The following is a 27520-nucleotide window of genomic DNA, read 5'->3' on the forward strand; positions in this document are numbered from 1 at the left end:
CCGCAGAGTTAAACACAACTTTGCCAGCAGAGCAAACAACTAGTAGCAGACAGCGACCAGAAACAAGCGCGTAAAACGGTTGATCCGGGCTGGCTCACCGCCACGCGGCCATTACCCTTCAAGTAGTTCGCTTCAGAATTGGACCAGAGGTCTCCGGAGTTGAGTGGGAGCCTTTCATCACTCTATAATTCTGATCCAAAAGGAGAGAGCTCACAGCAAAAAAAAACAAAAGTCAAATGGACCGGCGCTCTCTCTCTCTCTCAGAAGCTAGAGCAATTCTCATTCCACTTCATTTGCCACAGCGAAGCGCTGCTAACTGGCAACCGAGGCCTGCTGCTGCTGCTTTCTTGGCAAATGGAGAAGTTCTTAAGTGCTAAGCTGTAAATTTAGTTAATTTGACGTGAGTCCGAGGGGGACGGGATCATTTTCTTTCAGGGAAAAAGCCTGGCATATTGGCTGACAATAAGCTGGAATGGTCCAACATGGTGTTTCTGCTCAGCGATGACGGCTGGAACACAGAACAGACAGCGTTCGACAGAGCTGTAAAACCGTTTGACTCTGGCACCGGCACAGTGTGACTCATTTTTATGTTAATAATGTGAAAGCCTTTCAGCGGTAATTTCAGCAGAAAGAAAATGATGATGAAAGCGGCTTAAAGTGGTTTGTCTGTTTGTACATACAAGAGCGTTAGAAGTTATTGGGCGTGCATGTGCACCTGCATCGTTTTCGCCTTAATAATTGCTCTCGCTGCGAGCCGCGCAGTCTGAAACGATGTGAAGAAAACGGACAAAGTCATGTGGTCGCACGATGCAGGAAGCGTCGCTCGTTTCTCACTTTCGAAAATGAGCAGTTGTAGGTCAAGCTGGAAAAAAAAAACCCCAACAAAAAAAGATGAAGTTTTGGTCAGAGATGTGGAACCAAAACAGAAAATGTGTTTGTGCGTGAGAACTGGTTGAACTGCTGTAGTAATCTCCGACTTAAAGGAGAGCAGAAAGGTTTAAATAAAACTATGATGAGAAAATCCAGCGGCCTCCGTGCATGAATTACAGACAATGGCAATAACTTTTGGTCTAAATCCTTCACAATGCCGAATAAACGGACAGTCTTTTAAAAAGCAGTCATCGCTTTTCTTTTTCTTCTTTTGTTTTAACTGCAAGGAAGAAGCAACAACACCGGGGGGATTTAAAATTAAAATTAACGTGTCACAATCAGCTTTATTTCTGTTGAATGACTCTTGAATATCAGCAGCCCCGTATGAACATCACGAGAGCCTTTAAAAAGACCGGTTTCAGTATCACAGCTGCGACCTTCATAAAACAGAGCTGGGCAACAGGTGGGCATCATGTGTGTGCTAATCTTCCACATTATGGTTGTTGATAACAGACACTGCTCAGCACAGCTCAGTTAAAACTCAGTAATTTAATATGGAATACATCAGCAACGTGATATTTGCAGCATGGAAGAAGCAAAGGTTGGGAAGATTCTGCTGATGCTAATAATAGAAAATGTCCATCATTCACTTTGGGTTTCTGTTACCAGAAGAATTCGGAGTACCGCAGACCCTCCAAAACAAGACATTGGGTGTCCACTGAGGGATTTTGGGATTATTTTTTTTACTCGCTCTCCTCCCGTCTAAGGGCATGGAAATGTGGATTGTATTTCGCTGTGACAATCCATGCCAATTTTGGAGGACAAGGTCGATGAATGTACGGCCTTCCCCCTTTTTCGCAGACCCCATTTACTCATTACTACTCACACGTGTCTGGTGGGTGAACGCTTAGGGCTCTGGAAAACTCTGGAAGTGATTCAGCGCATACAGCTTGAAAGGTATAGGACATGATCTTATGAATGTGTAGACTTTTGAAAAGTTCTGCTTTTAATAGCCTTCAAGAGAGTAGAAAAATAAAGTCTATTTTAAAGTATTTACAGTAAACAGAAAAAAACTGTGTGACAAAAGGGACAAAACTGATGATTCATTCAGTCCTGTTGTTGTGTGTTATCTAACCTGACTGAAAAGCTTCAGCTACCCTCTTTTCTTTTCTTTATAGGTTGTGTTTACTCATATGCAAGACGCAGTAAATTCCCGGCAACTTCTGTGGTAATTCGGTGGAGTAGTTACATTAGCCAGATTTTCTTTGTGTGGTTGGCCACCGCTGCACACTACAATTGTTGCGACCAAGTGCAATGCATTTGTGATCGTGTTGCTTACCACTCGCCATTCACAGTCAGTTTCCATCTTTGTGGGTTAAGACGGCAATAAAACGGTGATGGGGTCAAGTGGACAGCTACATGCAATCATAATATGATGATTAACTGTGATAAATCCAACTTGTTTCATGTACATACCCACAATTTCACTTTTTAATTCAGCCAGAGCCTCACAGATTTCCATCCTTCCATTAAGACGGCTAGTTGTTGAAAGCAACCTTGCCTTTACAACTAGAAGACAACCAGCTGGCATCCAGTTAAGTCCCCTATTGCAAAGATATGTGTCCCAGACAAGTTGCACTCTTTGGTGCAGGCTCACCTTAGCTGTAGCCTACTTTGCATGTTAATTAGCATTATGTTGCTAATTAGCATAAGCATATTATGTTTAGCATGATGAAGATGCAAAAATGGCCTACATGGTTTCGCATATTTCGCCCAATTTCGATTGCAGTTTTCCAAAACGCATATTCCCCGACTGGTTGGTAAATAATTCCTGGAGGTTGTTGCCTGTTGCGAGCTTAAATAAGTTGCACCAAAAACCTCCTTGTTATTGCTTTGATTGCTAACAAATTTCCATGGTCACAACTACAGGTGACCGGTGCAAACTACTAGAGTTCGGGACCATGTAGGCATGTTCCCTTCTAGTGTCTAAAGCAGTGGTGGGGAGGTTTCTTCTAACCAGTCAAAGTATAAACATTTTTTCCTCATAACTGGTGGTTGCAAGGTAGTCTTGGAGCAGTTTTAAGACCTCTGTGAATATGGCAGACAAGTTAGCACCAAGTGGTTAGTAGTCACCTGACTGCAGAACTTTAATAGACATGAACAAGTCTTAATTAAAATACTTGAATGTTCTTCAACAGGCTGTTCTTACACTTACCCACCTAACAAATCACATAATTTGTCAAAAAAAAGTTGCATTTAAAATGTCTGAAAGCAGCAGATTGCTACCGCCAGCGGCCTGTGTCAGCACAATCACAGTGGCTATGTATCTTTACAAAAGTCTTTAAATGGTAGAAAATCCAGGCGAGTTGCAAAAAGCAAAAATTCCCCTCGTACTGAAATTACTTAGAGAGAGCAAAGCCATATTTTTTTTTTTTACCAGGTTGTAAACCTGTTAATTTTATAGCTGAAGATGGGAATTCCATCATGGGATTTTATGGGGATGGACTCACTTTTTGGAGTTAGCTTCAAGTAGCCATTCAAGGAACTGCAGTTTTTGGCATTTCCTTATTGGTTTAAAATTTCAGCCTTGAAGGCTGCTGCTTGTGAAAAATATGTGAAATACGCTATAAGCTCATTTTCCCATCAATGAAAGCTGGTAAAGCTAATGAGCATTCATCACTCAAACTCACCACTTTGAGCTCTTTCAAGGCTTAAAGTTATGCATTCTTGGAGTCCAGGGCTGCTTTAAGTAGCAGTTTGGTGCTGTTTTGACTCGTTTAGTATTTTACTAAAAGGTTTCACTGTTCTTTCTATTTGCATTTTTTTTTTGTTGTTGTCAGATTTAATAGACTGGATCATGTGCGGCGTTAGGTTTAACTGATATCGCCCTGTTTTTTGTCTAAACATGGTCATAAACACATTTAAAAAAAAAAAAAACACTAACTAGAGGGTTTCAAAACTTTACGCACCAATAAGCAAGGTCACGGTGGCTTCGTCCCTCTGTTGCAAGCACTCTGTGGTCTTTCGCTGCAGCTTTACAGATTAACCACAGTCAGTGTTTAAATGCTTAGAGAAATTCTGTATAAAGTTAAATAGCTGTCTAACAGAACGCAAGGCCCATTGTGATTGCAAAAAAGCCAGTGCTGAACTCTCCCCCTTCATTTTCTTTTTCGTTCCACATCTCCCCCCTCTTTCCCCTGCCTGGTCACTAGCATGCTTCAGGTGTTCCACAGTCAGGCCCTGTGATTAGTCTAATTTGCACAAACGCTAGCAAGCGTCGCACCTGTTGCCCCTGCGCCGCCTCCAGCCGCGGTCCCTCAGCCGGCTGACAGGCCTTCCCTTGGATAATCCAATCTCTCTACGAGTGCAGGACAAGGGCATTTGTTTTTTCTACCTCTTGTCTCCCCTCATGTTCTCATGGCCACCACGCTCCCGATGGCTCATTATTGGACCATTCATAAATACTGCCAGCCAGTACCCACCTCCCTGTTCTTTTAACAGCTTGCTGCTGTTTTCCCTCATTGCTCCTTACCAGCACCTTCCTTTACCTGTCAGTGAAGTGACTAAAGCTTTCCTTCAGGTTCAAAAGAGGCCCCACAGCCTTATACATGACAGCCCTCCAGTATCCACGTACTCCATTTGGATTTGAAACAGCGCCAGGAGAAAATCAAGTGACACGGGCCACACAAAGTGGGAGGGTGGGAGGCAGGGAATGTGATCCCACTTGATTGTTGAGAGTTTATATAGCGAGTGATGACAAAGTGCTTTATGACTTTGCGGTGTTTCCTGGGCTCTGCGATTGAAGCCTTATACAGGCAAAGCCCCCTGGTGACCTTGGCTTGTCAAATGTTCTCATTTTCACCAGGAAGGAGCCAGTGTTCAGCGGCCGCTCAGAGCTGGTAGGCTGCTTTTAGAGGGGCAGCCACAGAAAGCTTTTGGAGGTGACCTATGCTTCCTCACATTTATTGCTGAAGCACGTTTGAGGAATTGTATCATTCATAGAAAAACCACTAACCTATAAGCAAATGTATATTATAAAATAGTACAGCCCAGCAGCTCAGAGAATCTGAACTTACTCCAGAGCTTTGAGGTGAATGCTAACATGCTCACACTGGTAAAGTTTTATCATGTTTCCTTTTTAGTTTAGCACAGTAGCATGTGATCCCTCATGAACAGGCAATAAACATAATGCATGATGATGATGGGAATCTGGAAAAGTTGCCACATGTATTTGTTGAAACAGCAACTACTACGCAAGTAGACTTTTTTAAACCAATGCCGCCTTACAGGAAAAGTCCGAACATCATTGAAGTCCAGTTTGTAATGAGGGGGAACATGAACGTACGTACCACATCTTATGTTAATCCACTGAACAGGTTTTAAGACCAATCCCTATTATAGAATATTATCTAATGTTTATAGAAGCTTGAATCTGACACTTCATTCTGATATAATTTGAAATTTTAAATGTAGAGATACCTACTGTCACTTCAAATTTCAAGTTATGAAGTCCAAGTTTTAGAGATACATAACTAACCCAAGTATTTGACTTACGGATGGCAAACAGTTAAAAAAAAATCATCAGGGTTCATTTGCATGATCAACAGTGCTTCAACATGCAGATCAAAGGAGCCAGGGATCAAACCACCAACCTTCTGATAGGTAGAAAATACAAGTCTAATATACTCGGGTGGGTGCTTCCTCAGTGAGCAGAGCAGTTTTGGATGAACAGAGGAGGATAGGCTTGTCACTGTAAGTTGCTTGTGACGGAAGCAGCTCTTCTCCTGACACCACAACACAACTTCTGTGGTGTGTCGCTTGGACACAAGCTTCACGTTGTTTGCTGCTGGTGCCGCTTGCATTTTGCCTCAATCAACTAATTGAATGTGAAAGGCCGGCAGGCCCTGATGATGTGAAGGACAACACACAGAGCAGTGGCAGGTTTAAGAAAAGACCCTGTGCTTCTTTATGGTACCGTAGCAAATTGCGTCTCTCATTTCTCTTTACCGAAGAACTGAACTTATATATATGCCATATAAATATGGCATAATATAAATGTTTAGCCATTTTGTGTTAACCTCAGTGTAGATTTTGTTATGAAATTTGCTATTTTAAAATGTTCCATAAAAACACTACAGAGTGTTTGTGTTTTTATAACAGCCAAACCACTTTCTATTGCTTCCCATTCATCTAAGTTTTCATTGTAAACTCTACTGTTTATTGTTGTTAAACCATACATGAAACTCTTGCTGCTTTTGTTTATTTTGTTTGTTTATCTTTTTGATTTTTCAAAAACATTTTAATGATACATTTTAAATCGGCAAGAAATGATCAGAAAGTTTCTGACAGTTTAGTGTCTTTTATTCTATTTCAAACGTTTTTCTCGTATATTTGACCGGAGTCATTTCTAAACAGAACATTTTTCATACTCGACGCATTTACAGACCACATTATGACCACATTTTCTTTTTGCTACGCTGTGCGTAGATAAAGTTGCGTTGTGAGCATTTTCATGTTTTGAAAACGGTCACTGAAAAGCACACTGAGCTGCTTGTCACACAATGTCATCACTGACTGCGTAAGAAAGAAAAAAGAAAAAGCTTCGAATTACAGGAAAGAGCCACTGCATTAAAGAACAAAGGAGATCGATGGCAGTACATTAAATTTTATGCGAATGAAAAAAAAAATCAACTAATTAAAATTGATTACTCCTGCTTTGTAAATGTGTTTCTGAATTAAATTATTGTATGAAAACATTTTGACCAATCGAGGAGCTGAGGAAGTATCCATTACTGGATTGCAGCTGAGAAGGGGCTGGAATGTTTTGTGGTAGCTAAGTAGTTTGTTGTGCTTCGCTGCGACTCGCTTCTTGCACCCCCACTGCTAAAGTGCCATGGGTTAATCTCTGATGACCCTCATCTCTGAGAGCAGCTTCAAACTCATGGTTTGGGCCTTTTACCTGAATTAAAAGGAATGTATAGGGCTAGGCAGTATTTTTGCCCAAAGTAAGTGAAAGTGAGGTGTCACTCACAGAGTCGCACGTCTTTAGTCATCAGGGCTCTTGGGGCTCTCGGAGCCCCACTGGGGATGTCCTTATCTAAACAGTCATCTGTCTCACTAGTTTAGCAAAGGCAACCCCAGGCAGCACGACTGACAGTTGCACATTAAGAAATGTCAGATTCGGCTTTATAGCGTATCTGTCAGGCTAGTTTTGAATTGGCCGAGTGCCACCTGTTTGTCTTCATGTTTAGATCTCGCAAGAATAAAGAAAGCGCATGACTTTGTTGTTGCTTCATGTTCCGTTAAAACACGTGGCAGCTTCAGCTACTTTCTTATTCTGCTCGTTCTGCAGAATGAGGATATTTTTTTTACCCTGTACAACCGGCTCTTGAAAGAAGTTCAATTATTTTGCAAGTCAGTAAAAAAAGAAGCCAATAAAACATTTTTTCTCTCTTTTTTTTTGGGGGGGGGGGGGGGGGGGGGACGACAATTCTGAACTTAAAGTTTGTAGGAAGCGAAACATTTCCAGCAAATTAAACACAGTTTTGAAAGTTTTACACTTTTCTAAAAATTGCTTGTATTTCGAAAATAACAATGCAGCTTCCCCCCCTTTCTTTCTCTTTGACAAGCGTAGCGTTATTCACAATATCATATTAAGTGCGTTTTTACCTTTTTGTCGGTGGCCTTGTCGAATACAGTCTACTACGGCCCTCGGTTTTTCTCACCACTAAACCACTCAACTTTTCCATGTTTGTGATGTCAGAACTTTGATAGGGAAATGCTGCTGAATGGAAAGTTTGTTCTCTATATGCAGTGGTCTTGAAAAAAAAAAAAAAAAAAAAAAAGCTCAATTTCCGTCCACCAACCCCCCCTTTTACAAAAATTGCATAATATGCTTTTGATGTCATGATCGTAGCCTTGCCCATGGCTCTGACACTGATACAGCGCATGTTATTTTTAAACCTTTGCATCGCAAATGTCAATGAAGTTTTCCATGACCCTTTTTCATCTGCTGAAATGTTGACTCTGACCTTTAAATTTCAAAAGTTAGGATAATTCAATAAAGATTGACCACATTTCAGAGTGTAACACACAAAACGCCAACCCGGCAACGTGTGAACAGATGCAAAGTAGTTTAGAAATGCCCACGTTTAACCAGTAACCCTTTATCAGATTTTGCTTATGCTGAAGACAAGTTTCGGTAATTGCTTCTCATTTCATTTTGTAACGTTCTAACTTCTTTGAAAAAGCACTGCACATGAAGGGACAAGCAACAATGAGTGAGAAATGAAGGGTTCTTTTTGTACAGTCATTGTTAGAAAGATTCGTCTCCAGCAGGGCCCTTGAAGCTCCTGGAGTGTCTGAACAACTGTGGATGTTAGCTAAATGGCCAGCTCTGCATCTCACTTCCTGATGTCTCTCAGGGTCAGTAATTCCCTATAGCTGTTCCCAAGTGGCCTTGCTTTCTCCACTAAAGGTCACATTAAGGCAAGAAGGTTGTCACAATTAGAAGGGCATTTAAAGCTGCTCTTTTAAAAAGATTAAAAAGCACTGTTGGCCACATCAAGCAGTCAGGCAACTAAAGGAAATACAATAATTGCATTAAAAGTTAATTCCTTTCTGGCAGGGCTCTAATATCAGAAAGGTATTGGGTTAAGTCATTTAAGACAGCTGCCCCTGATAGCAGATCATCCATGAAAGCACCAAATTAATATAGAGCTTCATTTTTCGCCGTCTCTCACTTTCTCCTGCTTTTGGTCCTCCAAACGTGTGTTTGGGGGGGAAATTTGAGACTAGCTTAACACAATTTTTGTTCATGTCTATCAGTCTGTTATTATATCAGGGGCACTTCTCCACAAATGTACAGGCCAGGGCAATTTGGAATGAATTGATTCACACTGAGCCCGAATTCTATACTTGCTAATGATTTCCTTTTAGACCCTCAATTGCACCCCCACCCAGCTTCTAGTTCCATCAAGTCCTGCAAATCTTTTCAATGTTGCAGACAAATTGTGTACATATTTTTGCAGAACAGATAAGGAGCAAAGAGTTGCTCAGTACATGCCAGTCATTTCCTGTTCAAAAATATAAAAAGTTGATGTTGCACTCTCTTTTTTTTTTCCGTCTTTTTCTTTTCTTTTTCTTTTCTTTTCTTTTTTTTTTTGAATTGTTTGAAGTGTTTTAGATAAGAATATGTGATACCACGAGACTGTGGATGGAAAATCTTGAGTTTTGGTTTTTTTTAAACTCTGGTATGGTATCTTTTATCAAAGTGTTCTTGTTTATTCCAAGAATGTTTGCAACCCTAAAACTGCATTTTTACCGTATTGCACAGTAATTACTCGATAAGTAGTGGTTTGCGTTGGCCTAAATAATTCAGACTGAAAACACAAATCTTTTCTCTCTTCTCAGATTTCTTTTTAATTTCTCGTGGTTAAAATTCTGGTTACTTTAAAACTGAAACTAGCTACAAATACAGAAACCAGCCCAAATGATCAATTGTAAGATATACCACAAACTGGTGTCTGATGATCGAAAGTCTGAATTTCCCAGATGCTCACACCTGCTCTTGAATTCCTGTAAAATATCCATAGGTGGGTCTTACGGTATATTATGGTTAAGTGCCGTTACTAGTTGGGGCAAAAATATACAACTGGTTACATGGATTCCCTCAGGCGTCTATCCATGCAGTTCGAACATAATTGGATTGCAGCCTCATTTCTCACAATTCAAGGTATTGCAGTTGTAATTTTCAGACAAGTGCAGTGCAAATTCTTGTCCAATTCAAACTCAATAACATTTCTGTAATCTTGTCCGTTCATCAAGTTCACTCTCTTTAAGTGTGTTGGTTAATGTTATCTCTTTCTGTGATTGAGTTTTCACCTCTTTTTCGGCTTTACCTGACACTTTATTGGTTATCTGGTTTGCAAAGATTATCGCTCTTAACATGGAGCACTCTGGTGCATTAGGAGTCGAACCTTTACAAGAGGTATTACAAAGAAGCCTAATTGTTCTTCGCACCAAAAATCATTTACCAGTTTCCTGCAAGGAAGGAAATTCACCTAATTTCAGTTTTAGTTATTTATGCTGTCTACTCAAATGCGCCTTGTACTGTTATCCATCTTACCCCCGCCCTCCTAAAAGCCCCAGTTGTGTGCTACCCAACACTATAACTGGGGTGATCCATAAGTCAATAACAAGACTGAAATCTGTGCAATGTGGTTATAATTGATTGAGATGTCTGGATGGAACTTGTGCAAAGCATCTATGTCATCTGCTAAGAAGTGCATTTTTCCTCTCCCTGAAGATCTACCACAACAGTTTTAACCAAATGGACATTTGCCTCATTAGTTTGCCGCTGAGCTAGCTGCGGTCCTTACTAAGATGTCACACTTACGCCTGTTAACGCTGATACAATTTTCTTGTCAATATTGTGCTACTGAAATTTTAAGCGAATGTAAACAAGGACTGCTCATTCAGCATATTCTTTCCCTGTTAGGTCATTACCTCTCAGCGGGCCTCCTGTATATAACTCTGTTATTTACCGTAATAAATATTGGAGTATTAGATTTTAGTGTGTTTATTATCTCTAGTTTCCGCCAGTACCACATGCTGTGACTTGTGGTAATGGCTCACTGACTTGGACAGTGATTTTTGTCTTTTTTATCAAAGGGATATTTTCTCTGTGTTTTGACTGTATCTTTTGGCCCAGAACATCAGTTACGGGGTCACCATGCAAATGGTTTAATCTGGTTGTCACAATGAAGGTTCCGGGTGACTGGCTTTAATAAAGCTCTCAGCATATATAGAGATCCAGGAAATTCCGCACCTCTTGCGTAACCCTTGTGTACATCAAGGTCACCGTGTTGTCCCAGTGAAAATGTAGATTAGTGTGTACATCAGTTGTGGCAGCGATCTCATGAAGTCAAAATGGTGCATTTTAATGAAAGGTTCACTGGGTTGTATAAAGAAGAAATGTTATTATTATTCAGATGTTCATTTTAGGTTTGTTTGTAATCCGCGTTTGCTAAGTTTCTTAAAGATGCCTGCGCTATAATTCTCTACTGTACTGTGTGCTTGTGACAGAAATCTCACTTTTTAAACAGCTTCACTGCCACTCCTACCACTTGGACAAGTTTAAACTGCAATTCTTTTGGATTGAAACAGGTTCTTAGTATATGCAATGCATTACCCAAAATGAATTACCACTGGCAGGGCGCTCAATCACTTTGTATCTTTCAACACTAAGAGAAAAGAAGAGTAATCAAAACCTTTCAACCTATTAGAGGGATGACTTTTACAATTGAATCACGGGGACCACAGGTGCGATAATAAGTCATCGAAACCTCCTCTCTAGTGTGTTTCCCCTTTCTCTGTGTTCTTACATATTTATCTATTTTAGGAGGCGCCACTTCATGGCGCCCACTTCAAATTTATGTTTTAATGCCATTTGAGGAAGATTTTTTTCCCCTCCCTCCAATTCTTGGAAATGCATACTGGGGTGGAAAATTAAGGTGCATCTCGAAGGAAAACATAATAGAATCGATGAACGCAATGCACTTAAAACTACTGGTGTTCTGATGCTATTTAACGTTCTAGTGCATTAACGTTTCAAGTCATTACAACATTCAGGCTGGGTGATTTGATCATGGCAGGTTTTTAACTGGAAGAATTACAGAAGTTTTCAGCCTAGGATTCTCAAGTTATTAGATACAAATGATCACCTCTGCATTAAGTATAGATTTTCTTCCACTCCGCACTTAAGAATGGAAGTTTGTCTTTAAGAGGGTAATAGCAAATTAAGCTCCATACTCCATTTGTCCAGCACTCTTGATGGGCTAATTTTATAACTGCTGATTTGGTCATTCCCCACATTTAGCTGGAAAGTGGTCAGGTGGTCTTTTTCCTCACTGCTGGGTGTGGGGGGAGCGTAAAAGCAACTATCAAATGGAATCCATTTAAGGTTTTTCTTTTTTTCCTGTGGGGTTGGACTGATAATGAACCTTTTTCTTAAAGAAGGTCTAGACTGTTGTTTGTGCTGTGAAAAGCATCAGTTTGCTGCAAAGCTTATCTTCTTCCTCTCATGTTATATCATTACGAGGGATTAAATCACATTTGTCTCTCCCCAGATTACCACTGCTGTACAATTTCTACAGAACCCAAAAGTACATCAGAGTCCCTTGGCCCTCAGAAAAACCTTCTTGAAGAAAAAAGGTGAGAGACTTCTCATTTGCTTGATTTATGCTGAAAGCTGAAAGCTGTGAACAGTATACATAATTTGGGGGAAAATGGCTGTGGTATTACAATCCACAAAATGCGGTTGGCAAAGATACATATCGTTAGCTTCATAGCACAAGTGCCTAAGTCATTGACTTAGTCAAATGACTTAGGCAATTATGCTATGAAGCTAACGATATGCTATTTTTTGTAAGATCATTCTGTTGGGGTCAAAGGTTGTGGCCATGGATCTTTGCCTTCAGGGGGGCCTAATAGGGGTCGATTTAGCTTCAGAGAGCATGATTCAGGCTCTGTGAATAAATGACACACCAGTCTGGATGCTCCTTTGGGTTCAGGGAAATTAATATTGACAAACTCCCTCTGCATTTTCAATGGAATTATCAATATTGCCTTCCAGCATTTTAACCCTTTTACTTAATTTAACAGTTATCGTAAATTTGAGGCACGGCACGAGGAGGTTTTCTAAGCAGGGGAGGTTGGAATGTTTGCTGACTCTTCACTTTCTTTGCAATTCATTGAGATATTTCTAACACACAGTAGAATATTGTTTGTGCAATAAAAGTTGTAAAAAGCTTTATTACTCTGAACTCATTTAAGTCAGTTCAATATAATGCAGCAGTAGAGCTGCAGTGTTATGCCATGTATTTATAACAGTCAGCCTATGGCTGAGCTGTAATAGTATGTACAGTGTGTGTGTGTCTTTTACCTTGGATAAACACTTTGTGGGGAGTGTTTTTATTTAAATTTGCAGTGAGACAGTTCAGTGTGTGGGGACTGTACTTGTACAGCGCTTAGGGACTTTGCATTCAGCCAAACAGTGAAAAGTGAGCCTAAAAGCTCTGTGACTAGGAAAGGTAACCCGAAACCAAATCCATGGTTGCCGGCTGCTACTACACTCATCTCATATGGCTCTCTTGATATCATTTGAAATGTATTTTTTTTGTCTTTTTCTTTCATTATTAACAACTAAGGCATGTTATCAGTCTGCTGTTGGTTAATTGAAATGTAACAAGGCCTCATTATTGTCAAAGGATGCCATGCTGCACCTTATTTTCTTCTTACTTTCAGCCTTGATGCAAACTCCACGGAGCTCCACTATCCAAATCGGTTTGCTCTTACTGCACTTTAAGTCCATGAAATATGTATGATGCTTTAATGCAGATTTATTTTGGAAAATCGGTTCCGCTGTAGATCTAAACAAGAACTCTGGATTTGCATAAGGACATCGATCTTACACAGAGAGAGATGGGAGATATGGGCAATGAAACACTAAGCACAAAGTATGTTTGCACTCTGCAGTATTCTTAGGATAACTCTTGACTTGTACAGTCATACAGCAGTAAACCTGGAAGTTGTTTAAATCCAATACTCAAGCTTTAAGATTTCTCCTGTTTCAGGAAAAAAGCTCTACTGTTACTATCGTGCTTTATTAAATCAGTTGCTTTGTGTTTTTGTGATTTTATTTAAGTACAGTAATTTTTTTTGTCTTAGAAATCGACGTTGATCATATTACAGGAAATTATATCAGGAAAAGGCTTTTTTTAAGCTGCGCATCAAACCCAGATATTGCACCGCAATGCCGCTTAGTAAGGAACTAATCTTAGCTGACTGCTAAAAATAAAAGTAAAGTGTACTTTAAGTGATGAATCACCTGTCAGACCTTTTTCATCAGTATACCACATTTCCTGATTGAAATATTTCTTTGTGGGAATTTAAACAAAATAACTTTATCGTGCCGGTGTTTGTGTTAATTCATAAATTATTGTATGAATTGCACTTCTGGGTTACATTCATAGTAACAAAATAAAATGAAGTATCAGTACAAAATATATTTTAGCCTTTGTTCATCTTCTCAGAAGCATCGACATCAATACTGACAAGAATTTGATTTTGAAACTTTCCATTTTCCTCCCATAAAACTCGTTGGTAAACTGAATCAGATTAGTAATCTTGTTCATTGGTGACTGCTTGCTGAGCCACAATAAGCTTTTATACAGGCGGCAGCAGGCCAGTGCTCAGACTTTTGCATGCTCCTGTACCCAGCATGTATTGTCCTTTCAACCTTTTGACAAAGAAACTCAATCATCATCCTCCTTCTCCCACAGTCACCACAGCAAATGTGTCAGTCTTAATTTCTAATACAGTTTAATGTCATATTTATGTAAATACTTCTGGATTTTACTCTATATTAACAGCCAGAAATGTCAAAGCACACATAAAATGAAACAATACCATCTCCTGGTAGAGTGGAATTTAAATTGGTTTCCTCTTGCTGCCAGTACTTACGCTGGACAGCTGATGAAGGGGAAAATAGGGCCCACTTTGATTGCATGTTGCAGAATCTTTACACAATAATCTCAGTCGTGCATATTATTTCCCAGCGCATTTGTGCCCTAATCTGCACTGAAGGATGCCTCTCTGTTTACATGTCTGTTTTTTCCAAAGAGAGCCTAATAGTGTGGTTTATTTCAATATTCATTGAAAAATATAATTTTCTGTTTTCCTTCAACTGTCAATTTCAGGGTATGAATTGGCAATTATGCAGTCCAATATTTCAAGCTGCCCTTCTAGAGTCCTTGAAGTTGAATAAGCTGGCTGAAATATTGAAACTTTGTCACTTTGATGTAATATAAATCAAGATTTAAACCCAGAGATGCTTTTTTCCCCTGTCTTTTACAGAGGAGTGAGGAAATGAATTGCATTTTAAACTGTCATACCGCAATCTTGAAGCAATTTTGCCTTAGTCGTTGACTGCCAAGATCAAGTAAATTTTATTGTGTTTGAGTGAAATATAATGCGCTAGACTCTCATCTAGTGAATTGTGCCATCTATGTCTTCTTCAATTAACAGATGCAGCAACTAAAGAGCATTGGGCCTCCACTTTGGCACCACCATTTAACCCAGACAATTAGCAGTTACACACATAATTACCAAAAAAAATCAAATTCTCAGGACAAGGTCAACAACATTTTCCAGTTCTCAGTGTGTCACTTTGACCGTGGGACCTAAGGTGACATCACCCAGCCGCTCCTAGTTTGACAAACCGAAGGTAATTTGTTTTGGAAAGTAAACACAGGGAGTGTACATACTTGCTGCAGTACAGGTAATTTCAGCATGTGAAACGGGTACAGGGCATTCGGAGTTGGTGAGATATAAATGATGGCGTGACTGTTTTTATTTATTTATTTATTTTTTAATAACGTCTCAGTTGTTATTAAGTTGAATAAATAACCCTAAGAGATTTCACCCTGAGAAGTGGGCCACTGATGGAGGGTCAGGGGAAACAGAGGTAGGCTTTTGGTCTATTACCATACCTGCTATGGAGGTAAGAGTAAGGTTCATCATCCCAGATATTAATAGGATGCTGTTTGTAAGTGGGGTTATGTGACTCACCTCTCGGACAAAAATGACAATGACCAAGGCCTGCATGGAAGGTAAAGGGATTGATGTGGTTATAAATTACTCCACGGCGCCACCTAGCCTAGGCCTTGCCCACTTTGTCATCACTACAAGGCGATAAAGCAGGGAAATGAGAGCAGAGTCCCCTTTTTTAATACATAAATGAATACTCTATGAGAATGGTCATTATTTAGGGGCAATGTTCAAGCTGTTGAACAGAACCAAATGACATGTAGAATCTCCCTCGGCAGTATAGCTTGGGAAACAGTTTGAACCTCTCCTTAATAACCCATTGACCTCCATCTATTTATGACCCCTGGCTTGCATTTTTTTTCCCATAATATTCAAAATGTAAGTAATTTTCACTCAAGGGCAACTTCATAGTTCAGGCCTTGGAGGACAGCGAAAAAGGCATTCACCTTTTACCACACAAAATATTTTAGTAAGCAATTCTTATAATTGGCTGTCCAGGCTAAGTCTTGACCCATAAAGTCCAGAAGTGCCAGAATTGGAGAAATAGATTTAATGCTAGCGCCCTGCTGCCTCTTTGCCCTTAAAAAATACCCAGAGAATATGAGCCAGTGAAAATAGAGCTGTAAATAACCTGACGAGCAATGGGTTTTCCTTTAAATAAATACCGATCAGGTTTATGTTGAAAGACAATAGAAAACGTAGCCCAGATATGCAGTTTACAGTATTTATAGCTGTAATATCGAGGTGCCAGCACCGTAATTTCATGCCCCAATGAGAATGGCAAGGTCAAAGCAAATGCTTTGGCAGAGCATCTGCTAATACGGTGACTCATAAACAGGCACTGCGTGTATCAGGTGCACCAAATAATACAGTATAATGAAATACAGAATAGCTTTCCATTATTGTTGTTTTTTATGGTGTCGTCATTAGGTGTAATTTATGTCTTAAAAAATTCATCTCCCCACAGGTCGATCTGAAATGGGGGTCCAGGGGTCATTCCACAGGTTTTGGAACCCATAATAAATTTCACAATCCCTTTTTTGTCTTTTCCTTTTATATGTAAAACTCACTTTCACCTTGTTCCTTTTTCTTTGGGATCTGAGGGCTCTTTTGTTTGCTGTTGTCTTCCCCCACGGCAATAAACAGATCAGAGCCTCAAACACAACTTAGCAAGCTGTAATTTCACAGGAAATCAGCTTTTGGAATTTCCAGGTATTTTATTTTGATGTTGGGTAAAAAACAAAAACCTTTCATTTGCTGCGTAAACAACATCAAAGATGTGAAGAGCTATTAACATGTACATATATTGGTCTCAACAGCAGCCTAAATGTAGTTTTTTGTTTCCTTTTTAAAGACCTTAAATTTCAAGGTGAAGGGAAATTTCCTTTTTTTTTTGTCTCTTTTCTTTTGTTTTAATATATCTTGTCTTATTTGGTGAAACTGAGATCATCGCATGTCTCACTCAATAGTCTGTCACCATGTAGTCTGCTGCGGTCAGATGAAACAGGAGTCCAGGGACACATTATTGCTTATTTGACAGTGCAGTCTGACTGCACAAACTCAGCGCATGGCGCTCACCACTTCCTGGCACTCAGGACCTGCTCTGCTACAGGCTGGCCAATATTTGCCTTCAATTATTCAACAATTTTCATGGCCATTCCTTTGAGCATTTAAATAGGTGACTGGAGGGACCTCTCTTGGCATAAGCTTTCTGCTAGATTATCACAGGATTTGTTATTCTTTTGGCCTGCGGGTACATGCTCAAGTGTGAATTCAGATTTGCTTCACAGTTAAACACTTAAACAGGTATTCAAATGGGAGGACTTGTTTCTCTTTTCCTTTTTGTTTGTTTTAAATCACATCTTGTCCACCTTCAGAACTGAAACTTTCTGCTTTACATTTGACTTCTCATAAAACTTTCAATCCACATGGAGGTTATTGTATGCTGTCTCGTATAGGCCACTCTGGAGGTCAGTAGAAGAACTGTTATATCTCTGTGCAGATACTGTTCTGTTAATGAAAACGTGAAGCAGTCACTTGAAATACTGCATACGAACACTTTCCGTTCTCTCAATATCTCTGAAAAGATGGAGGAAGCATTAGGCAGCGCGTGTGAGAAACTAAATCCTGAGGGAATAGTTTAAGTAAAAGACTCTTTTACAAATCTGATTATCTATCATTAAGTAAGTGAAATTACAGAAGGAAGTAATGGCTAAAATCTTGGAGAAGTATAAAATATTCTAATGTAAATTGTGTTGCGTCTTCATTATAAGGTGCTTTTCTCCATCTAAGAACTACAATATGTTCCAGTTTTGGTTTTTTGTCTTCAGCTTTCTCTTACTTGTTCTGCTATAAATGTGTTTTTTTTTTTTTTTTTTCCCCAGCATGTTTCATCAAAAGTTATAATTATTTTCTTTGTTTAGAGTAAGATGCTCATTAAAAGATGAGACCCACAGCAATGGCAGCATATGGTGGCTGAAATAAAATCCTTTCTTGCCACAAAAGGAGATGTTCATATTAGATTTTTTTTCCTCCTCCCCTCTGATTCTCCATCGGGGAGCCCTTTGCAATTTAATCATCACTAAAATCATTAAAAAGATCTGAAGATTAAATTATATTGGCATTTGCAAAATTATGTAATACATTTACATTACAATGAAGAAATTAAAATAATGCATTTTCACTGTCTGGGGTGTATGAAATCTCCACATGGGAAATATAACTGGAGAAGTGGACAGACTCTTATTTTCTTTGCCTTTGGTGGCAGTTAATAGGCTAGCAGAGTTTCAGATTTCACTGTGTGAACCTTTCCGCACTCTCTTCCTTTGATGGATGTCCCTGAATCAAAAACTCTCGCTGGAATTTCCGAATTATGAAATGAAAATACATTTTTGAGAAAGAGTCTTTGTGAAATTGAATGAGATTTGACATACTTTCTCTAAATTCTACTTGAAAGATTTGTGGGGGGCTTGGGAAGTATTTAAGCATACATTATGATAGCCAAAGAGCCATTTGGTTTTTCCCATTAAGGGAACATTTTTGCGAATGCCTTATAAGTGTGTGTCTTCATTACAGGCCTGACAGATGAAGAGGTAGAGTTGGCCATCCAGCGTTCTGGCTCCACAGAAGCACTGCCTCTGGTCCCTGCAGGGCCCGCACATCCACTCCATGCAGCTCAGCTCCCTCCTGCACCGCTCAGTGAGTACATATATCATTTTTTCAACTTTTTTAGCACCTGCAAATGCATGCATGCCCTACAGAAATAGTTTGAGACTTAAAGATTTGAGACTGAACAGAGATCCTTGTGCTTTGCAGATGTGTTGTTAGAGAGCTTCCCTCTTACTTTTGTTAACCCTGTTTAGTTTAAATTATCTGTAGCTCCTCATATACCTCGCTCTTTACAAGTATTACGGTTATACGTAGCATACGACATATATTTCCTGCACTGTGGATTTTGACACAGGAAATATGAGCACAAGCTTATGAAGTCTCTTGCCATTCTGTTTCAAGGGGTTCCTCCTGGCGAGACCCCACACCACAACCTGTATCTTTATTACCTCAGGAGGTTATGAGTGCTGTCCACTGATTTACCAATGCAGAATGAAGTCCGCGTAATGCTTAACCCATATGACAATGATTCCAGATGTATTCCACCCTCATTTATTACCACACTGTCCTTGACTCCCCCAGCATCTCATGTTTTGTAATGAATGTGATGTTGATGGGATGGCCATGTAGTTAGGAAGACTCGCAGCTCTCTGTCCATAGTGGAGGGTTTTATATCAAAATGGCTATAAGGGAACTGCATAATGAGGTGAGAGCGCGGAGTCTTGTATGGGGGGTCATGCCGAAAAGAGGGGGCTACCTCCCTGTGATGTCCTTCTTATGGGGACGGTGCACAGGGACCCGCATCCATCTCTGTCGAAGTAATGGATACTCTGATCTCTATTTCCACACGGTAGAAGGACAGGAAGGCCTCCACTGAACCCAATAAATTTGAGAGGAGATTGGAAAAACGGGGGATGGAGACCACAGTTCCACAGCTTAAGTGACCAAATAAAAAAAAAAAAGGACAAGTAGAAGTGGTATAGAAAAAAGGAGAGATGGGGAAAGAATGAAAGGTCCTAAAAGAGGAGAAAAGAGAAAGTGAAGACCCCTGGTGATGCAGTGAGGCTTGTTCAGGGTCAAACACCTATCCCAAGGACTTCCAGGCCTTTCAGATGCGCCGTATTCTGGGATAGGTGACAAGTCTATCTCAGCTATGTTGACGAAGACCTAAATTTATGTGGTTACCATATGGATGTTGGAGATTGATTCAAAATTTTCGATAGGAAAGGTTACAGGATCATTGCAGTGTGCTGCAAAACCAATGAAATGTGCCCTTGAGATGGAGAATAAAGTAGCATTCACCTTGGAAATATACCATGTAGTCCTGTATGACAGCGGGTCTCTCATTTTATTTGCATGTAAAAATCACACAAGTGCTAAGGCACAAAATCAATCTGGTTTACTTACTTCAAGCCAGTAAACATGTACCACATAACCCATTAGGTGAAATCAGACCTGTAATAGAATATCAATGGTGTGCTTCAGTGGCCTAGCCTCTAATAATTTCCTATTCATTTTGGCCCCACCAGAGTAAATAAAGAAAAACTCATATATTTCCTCAAGACTTGTTTGTTGTTTAGTGACATTTTCAGTTGAATGCTTCTCCTCTTAAGAGGGGAATTTCCACTTTGACAGACAGTTGGCCTACCCAGATGACAGCTTGCACAATGACACACTTTCACATTATCTGTCATTCAGCAAGACAGCGACTTCTAAAAGCACAAATACACTCTCTCTTACCTTTCTGTTTAGTTTTGAAGGTTTATATATAAACACTGTATCTGCCCCTGTCACCCCCACCTGAAAGGCTACCATTGGAAGACAATGGTAGCCTTTAATAGAAAAGCACAATAAAGAGTGCATGTTTATTTCTGTAGGCTTAACCCTTATGGTTCAGATGTTCTGCTTAAACAGGGTTCATTATTATGTCATACACACAAGAGAGGTGAGTACAGTCCTGTTCAATATCAATTAAATGTCAACTGTTTTACCAAAACCAAAATATTTTGCAAAATACAAAGCTTTAAGCAAAAATGAAATGCAACAAAAGTGAACACACTTGTGATTACCAATACACAACTTGCGTAATCTTTGATTACTGAACAAAAAGTGTTTTTCATTTAACCTAATTGTGTTAGCATGGTCATAAAATGACCTGTGAATGCCACGACTTTCTTAGTTTTGCACTTCTGGGCTGTTTCTCCTGTATATGCGTGTCTTCATGAGGGCGCTACATGGAAAAGAACTGGAAAATGGGATTCTGAGAAAAGGATACTGGAAGATCAATGACCCTTTTAAAATCAGTGGCACTACAGTCTCAGCTGTAATCAGGAGCTATAGAATAAGCTGTAGTACCACTAATCAGAGCTGCTGTGGCTGTCCCGCTAAAACAACGCCAAGGACAATGTGTTATTTGCAATGACAGGCAAGTGCTCTAGACTTACCACAGGGGTTGTTAATGGAAAGAAGTGCTAGTTGAGTTATATTAAATGTTTAATCGTGCAAAGGTCAGTCAGCATTCTTAAAAGAAATTATGCAATACTTTTAATGCTGCATTTCAAGTTTTTGTGTCTTGTCTTGTATCCCGACTTCCTCCCCTCACTCCCAGCCAGTCACGGCGGGTGGCTGCCACTCCCTGAGTCTGGCTTTGCCCGAGGTTTCTTCCTGCTAAAAGGGAGTTTTTCTTTCCCACTGTCACCAAGAGTGCTTGCTCATAGGGGGTCGTTTGGGGTTTTCTCTGTATTATTATTATTATTATTATTATTATTATTATTATTATTATTATTATAGGATCTTTACCTTACAACAGTATAAAGCACCTTGAGGACACTGTTGCTGTGATTTGGGGCTATATAAATAAGTTGAACTAGCACTCTCATGCAAAGTAGTGCATATGCATATTAATGTCAAAAGCTTAATGTTTAATCTTTCTTCTATGTCCAGGTCCAACGGGCTGCAGGTGGAGGGACTATGGTGCCCTTGCCATCATTATGGGGGGTATCACATTCTGTTTTTATCAGCTTTACAAGGCAAGTTACACGACCTCATTTTGTCTGTTTCATCACTGATTTATTTGTTTTAATGTGACCAATTGTTGTGCTGTTAATATGCCACATCCTGACATCTGTCTGCACTGCCTCTCCCTTATATCACATTAAAATTGGTTAGCGTTAGTTTATGATGAACTACGGTGCTAGAATAGAAGACGCCTCTGCACTATGTAACAGCACTTTGGTCTTGTTATTAAAGCTACCCTGCTTTACGTCAAAGCATGATGTCATCTGAGCACATTTTCTCCTCCCCTCAAATAGATATTTTTTTGCTTTAAAAACATCTGCTGACACCACACACAACTACTTTTTTCATTTATTTTTTTGACATTCTACAGTCTAAAAGTATTCACCGTTCTTTTTATTTTATTTTATTTTTTATCAGGCTTAGCAGCCCTTGAACAAGAGCTCAGGAGGCCCCTTGTCCCTGCTGACATTAATCCCATAGTAGTTGTTAGTAGTAGTCTGAGTGGCATGTGGAAGCCATTACTCTTGTTTTAAAGGAGGACAGGAGCTTTAGCAGTAGCTCTTGGACTAGGTGACAGCCCATTCTCCTTTGTGTATGGAGGAGAGAGAAGGGGAGCAGGTATCATGTATGTACATATTGCCCTGCTGACCATGTCAGATGCACTTGCTTTCCTTTAGTGCTGTTATGTCCTATTATTTCCTTTTTCATTACAGAGCTTTTCATAAAGCTGCACATGCACATTCACAGACTGTACCAGTCCACTGTTTCCCACATGCTGCAGTGTTGGCCAGCCACCGGTCACCTGGGAGGTGGGATTCCCTGGTGGGACGGCACAGGTTGCTGTCATGTCACTAGTGTAGCGCCAGTCGCACCATATGTCCAGGCTTGTGCCCATACTTTATTTATGTTATGGTGCACCTTGTAAACACCACACTCTCAGCAACCCACTTATTAATTACCTCGTGTTGACACCCATTTAATCTTTTTCTCTAAAAAGTGTTTATTACTTGCACTGGTGTGGCTGCCTGCCACCTGAGCTGGAGAGAAAACCCGGCAGAGAGCTGTAAACTGGCAGTTACTCAGCCTTAAGAGCAAATAAACAAACACAGATATACAGATAATTTTAAGGCAGTTCAGTGGTTCCCTAAATGTATGTGCGGACATTAGCTTTATATGAAACATACATGAAAAGGACTGAGCGAGATGCTCACAAACTGCTCGTCTGGGTAACCCTCTCACTGGGCAGCAAACTTCCTCATTTGGCTGTCAGATATACATATCATTTGGTAGAGTTTTGTTTATTTAGTGGCAGAGATGATAAACAGAGTGACATTGTTTTTGGTTTTGGAAGACTATTTTCAGTGTTCACCACCATGTTTTTCCCTGTAGGCTGGTCTCTTGCTTTTACTGTCCTTTTCACAGTTTCATTCTTTTTATAATGTTGAAAATATGCTTTTGGGTTTGCAGCTTTTTGCTTAGAAAAGCAGCAGGTTTTTGACTTTTCTGCTCTATATTTAAAATGACTAATCTGTTATCACAGTTGTTGATTTTCTTACCCACTAATGGTTTCAATACGAACGTGTGTACACACCTATTTTATCATCCGCTCTAGAAATCTTTTCACTTAATCATGCACTTTAGACAGTGACGCACAAGTCCAATAAAACAATGCCATTGACCCTGGACTGCCACGTCTAGGTGGCCCTGTCTTTTCCTCATCTTTCTCCCCCTATCCACTAGAGAGAAGTGTAATATTGTGCCATGCTTTTAATTGCAGAAATACATCCTTCCCCTCATTATGGGAAGCCGAGAGGACAAGGAGCATCTGCAGAGGATGGAAAGCAACATTGCGGCAATGAGTGGCACGCTGACACAGACAGGTGAAGATTAATATCTTCATCACTTTCTCCCTCCTTAACATTTTCCCTCATTTATCTGTCGCCAAAATCGGGGGCCCTGCGCGTTTTTAACAAATGACGCCGCTGTCATTTCGCTTTAATTTGAAATTGCTTGTTTACTGTCAGGCTCGGGCTCAATTAATTACGTTTCGCTGAAAAGCTCTTAACCTCGGAATATTAATGAGGAGTTGGGAAATGACAACTTTTCTTCCACCCCACCCATCCCGTCTCACTCCCCCCTTCCATCCATCTCTCCCCCACCCTTCCGCCCTGCACCAACCTCACCCCCATCCAAACCTCCATCGCCACCATCATCATCATCCACCCTCTTCCCCATAGGTGGGCATAAAGTTCATTTTAATTTTGTGCGCGCGTGTATGTGTCTGTTTGTGTTTGTGTGCATGATGTGCACGAGTCGCAGTGGCACTGTGTGCCGTCTGGGCTCAGCGCTGGGCCTGGTGTGATTAAGTGCATGGTGACAGGTGCGGCTCCCATGTTGGACAGGTGAGGAATCTCAACCTGGCTGTCAGACGTGGAGGGAGAGAAAGAAGCGGGGAGAGAGATGCTTTCCGTGCTCTTCGTCAGTATAATTAAAAATCCAGGGAGGCGTAAATGAGAGAGGCACTCTGAGAAACTTTGGTCTCGTTAGCAGTAGTGTTAAACTAGAGTGTGTTTTTCACCGGAAAGCTACCAATCCCCATTTCAGACAGGTGGCTCTGGCACACCGTATTGTTTGTTTTGTGTTAATGATAATAATTAAAAGGCATTTTATTTCCAAGGTGCCTTTTCAGATTCTTTAAATTAAACCAAATGTTCCGGAGTTCTAAAACATGCAAGGTTATAGGGTATTAAATGAAACATTAATGCCACTTCTTAAAAGAAAGTCGCACTGTTTAGGTAAGCTTTGTCTCAAATGTTATTTGGTAGGCCTTAATGAATTTTTTAAAATTCATATTTCATTTGTAAAACAGGTGTAAACCTTATATTATTAATCTATTAGTAAATTGTTTACGTCTCTCACTTGTTTTTCAGGCTCTATAGTGAGAGACCTGTGTTTATGTAGATTTTTTTTTTTTTAGCCTGAGAGACAAAGAGGGGCTGAACTTGATTATAAATACGATCTGATTATTTTAAATACAGACATCCTTTGTTTGATTTTCCCGTCATCTCCAAATGAAAACAAATCGAGAATCTGAGTTTATGGCTTCTGTCACGGACCAACGTAGTGCAGATGAAAATATGGCTGTTATCATTTTATCCAGTCACACCCATGCTATTGTTTTCTGGCTGGCAAAGGTAGGTGGAGGGCTGCAATTGTGTAGGATCGCGTGCAAGGTGTGCCGCCCTGAATCTGATTAACAAATATATGTTCTTTTATGGTCATTTTCTCCCAACTATGCAAACACATTTCCTCTGGCTACTTCACTGCCCATTCTTGCTCTACTTATCACTGATTGGAGATTTGCCAACTTGCAAACCCTGTTTTGTTTGCTACCAAAGACAGGATTTCTCAGTAAAAGTTTTTTTTTTTTCCCCTCTCCCAGTGTGAAGGTGAGACTCTAAAGGGAGAGAAAAAAAACACAGGTCTTTTCTTCAGTCAATAGAGGGAACTAATTTGCTATGACTGCAGTAGCCACACTGCTATTGTAGTTAATGACTGTTGTAGTTAACAGTTGGGGAGAGGGGTTGCAATTACACTGAGAGTTTTCTCCCCCTGCTTTCTCTTTGTCTTCCTCTCCCTCTCGCTCCTCTCTGCACTGAGTAATAGCGACCGACTGCCTCGCCGCTGCCAATTGCTCGAACCTCCTTTTGTTAAAGTTCATGTGTTTCTCTAGTGCCAGGCGCAATGAGGTGATGTATCCTTTTGAATGGGGACTACATTAGTCTCTCTCGCCAGCCTCAGCTCAAGAGTAAGGGCCTTGACTCCCATTATGATTTGCCTACAACTTCACACAGACAATTAATGAATGGATCTTGGAACTACTTCAGCGCGCCCAGGCTGTAATGGAATTGTGCGGCTGTTTGGGCACTCTTTGTTGGTGGGAGCCATATTGGTGACCAGCTGGCCATTAAAGACAGAGACAGGCCTGGACATATGTAGTGTACATTATATTGAGGTATTTACTGAATAATTTACTGAATGCACAATGTGCATCCCTCTCACAGCAGCTGCAAGCACCACACATCATCTTGCCTCTGATTCTCTCTAACACAAATGCATGCACACACGCACACATCGCAGCTACAGCCTCCTTCTGATTCATGCCTGGCCAAAGTCATTGACTTTATTAATATTCCTGGCTTCATATCTGTGATAACTGGGAATACGAGTCTAAGCCGTACAAAAGAGTCAACTTTCTGGAGAGACATTAAAAAGAGTTTAGCTGCGGACGGCTGAAAATGCAGTGGCGTTGGTAATTCGGGAGGCGCAGCATTACAGGCTGGCAGAGTGACCCACACATCTGGATAAGCTGTTTTGTGGTAAGGTGGAATCGCAGACTAATAGGGCAGCTCTCGGTTTAAAGTGCACACCCCGTCATAGTAACACCTTTTTAAGCACGGGTTGCCATACCTTTTAATTTTATTGCCGTCTTTAGAAAGGTTGGTCGCACTCTGGATTACAAAACTCACTGAAAAACTGAAACTGTTTGCACAAAAGTCTCCAGCCCCAACCGGCAGTCCTGCTCGAACTCGTATTCTGTAGAAAGCTTGAAAAGATCAAACGTTTAAGCACCCCACCTATATTGATACAACTCCACCCATTTAAACACAGGTGTCACGGCAAGATATTAGTGTCTTTGAAAGATCAAATATTTTGTCTGTGCTGGTTTTTCAAAAGAAGCCCAGCTCCAAAGCTAGGCGCTCTGTCTTTTGTCCTGGCCTGGGTTAATGTGAGAGCAGGGGTTCTTTACATCCCGTCCAGCCGGCTGCAGCACAGGCTTTTAACCATTGGCCTGACAACCTCAGCAGTGGACCGCCACAATATCTGTTGATGTTAATCCTATTAGGCTTGATTTAACACTTTACACGCCCATGATTTATATGAATGTTTATTGGTTTTCTGTAATATAATCAGCTCGGGGAAACTTAATGCATTGTTTGGTAATACACGCGTGACTGGAAGCAGGGACAACAAACTGTGCCTGGTGTTATTTGAAATCATACACCTTCCTCCAACACCAACACTTGAACTAATTCAATCTTCAAAGTCAATGGAAAAAGAACAATATTTATTAGGATTAGGGGGGACATTTTGTCTGGCAGCCTCCTCCCAGATGAGAGCCTTGTTTTTTCCTTTGTTGATCGTTTGAGGATTTAAAGATGCATTAGAAGGCAGTGTCTGGGTGGATAATGGAAGGTTAGAGACTGTTATTTGATTTAAGTTCAGACACTAGAGATTAATACCTCCATCCTATGTGCCCCCTCCTTCCCACTATCTACCCCCGACGCCTCGGACCAAAAAGCTGCGACTAAAGTTACCCGGTATTAGCTTTGATTACAATTCTCAGAGGGCCGCTTTGATCAGTGACTCGAGTCTCATCGGTTCTGTCATTGTGGAAAGAAAACAGTTGTTTTGTATCAATTAAATAACTTCATCATAAAACATAAAGCTGCGCGTCTTTTTTTTTCTTTCTTTCTTTTTTAAAAGACTAACTTGAATCACTTTGTCATCTCTTACTCTGCTTGTTCTTCACAGTCAGCCAGCTGCAGCAGACCCTGCTCTCTATCCAGGAGGTGCTGGTCCAGCAGCAGCAGAAAATCCAGGACCTCTCCCAGGAACTAGCTGCATCACAGGTGGGTAGCAGTTTATCAGGAACTCTGTATCCTTCACTTGACAGCCCCAGCAATTTGTTAGAAGACCACCAATACTGAGGTAGAAATCTGGCGTTGTACCTGATAGCGTCGTGTTCCTCTTTTGCCGGTTTTACTGGTCAGCTTTTAGAACACGTACTACATAAAGCTGTGGCCAGTTTAGAATTAAACTATTTACAGTCTTTGGGGGAGCAGAGCAGAAA

The 27520-nt window shown here is 40.4% G+C and overlaps 2 protein-coding genes across 2 annotated transcripts in view; one reads left to right on the forward strand and one right to left on the reverse strand.

Moving 5' to 3' along the window:
- Nucleotides 1-27207, reverse strand: part of LOC146719104 (N-acetyllactosaminide alpha-1,3-galactosyltransferase-like) — a 44906-nt gene extending 17699 nt beyond the window's left edge. The window contains exon 1 of the mRNA XM_085460446.1: nucleotides 27184-27207. The gene's annotated coding sequence lies outside the window, so the exon portion shown is untranslated. The remainder of the gene's footprint in view (nucleotides 1-27183) is intronic.
- LOC146719105 (peroxisomal membrane protein PEX14-like) lies at nucleotides 483-27453 on the forward strand. The gene is made up of 6 exons (XM_085459027.1): nucleotides 483-572; nucleotides 12000-12084; nucleotides 18556-18678; nucleotides 21532-21617; nucleotides 23384-23486; nucleotides 27202-27453. The coding sequence occupies exons 1-6, from the start codon at nucleotides 483-485 to the stop codon at nucleotides 27375-27377; spliced, it is 663 nt and encodes a 220-aa protein (XP_085315153.1). The 3' UTR covers nucleotides 27378-27453.
- Nucleotides 27454-27520: the final 67 nt, after the last annotated feature.

This window comes from Copadichromis virginalis, linkage group LG1 (assembly GCF_057382275.1).
Source record: "Copadichromis virginalis isolate Kocher_CV1m ecotype Utaka linkage group LG1, C_Virginalis_male_GT1.1, whole genome shotgun sequence".
In the NCBI taxonomy this organism is placed as follows: domain Eukaryota; kingdom Metazoa; phylum Chordata; class Actinopteri; order Cichliformes; family Cichlidae; genus Copadichromis; species Copadichromis virginalis.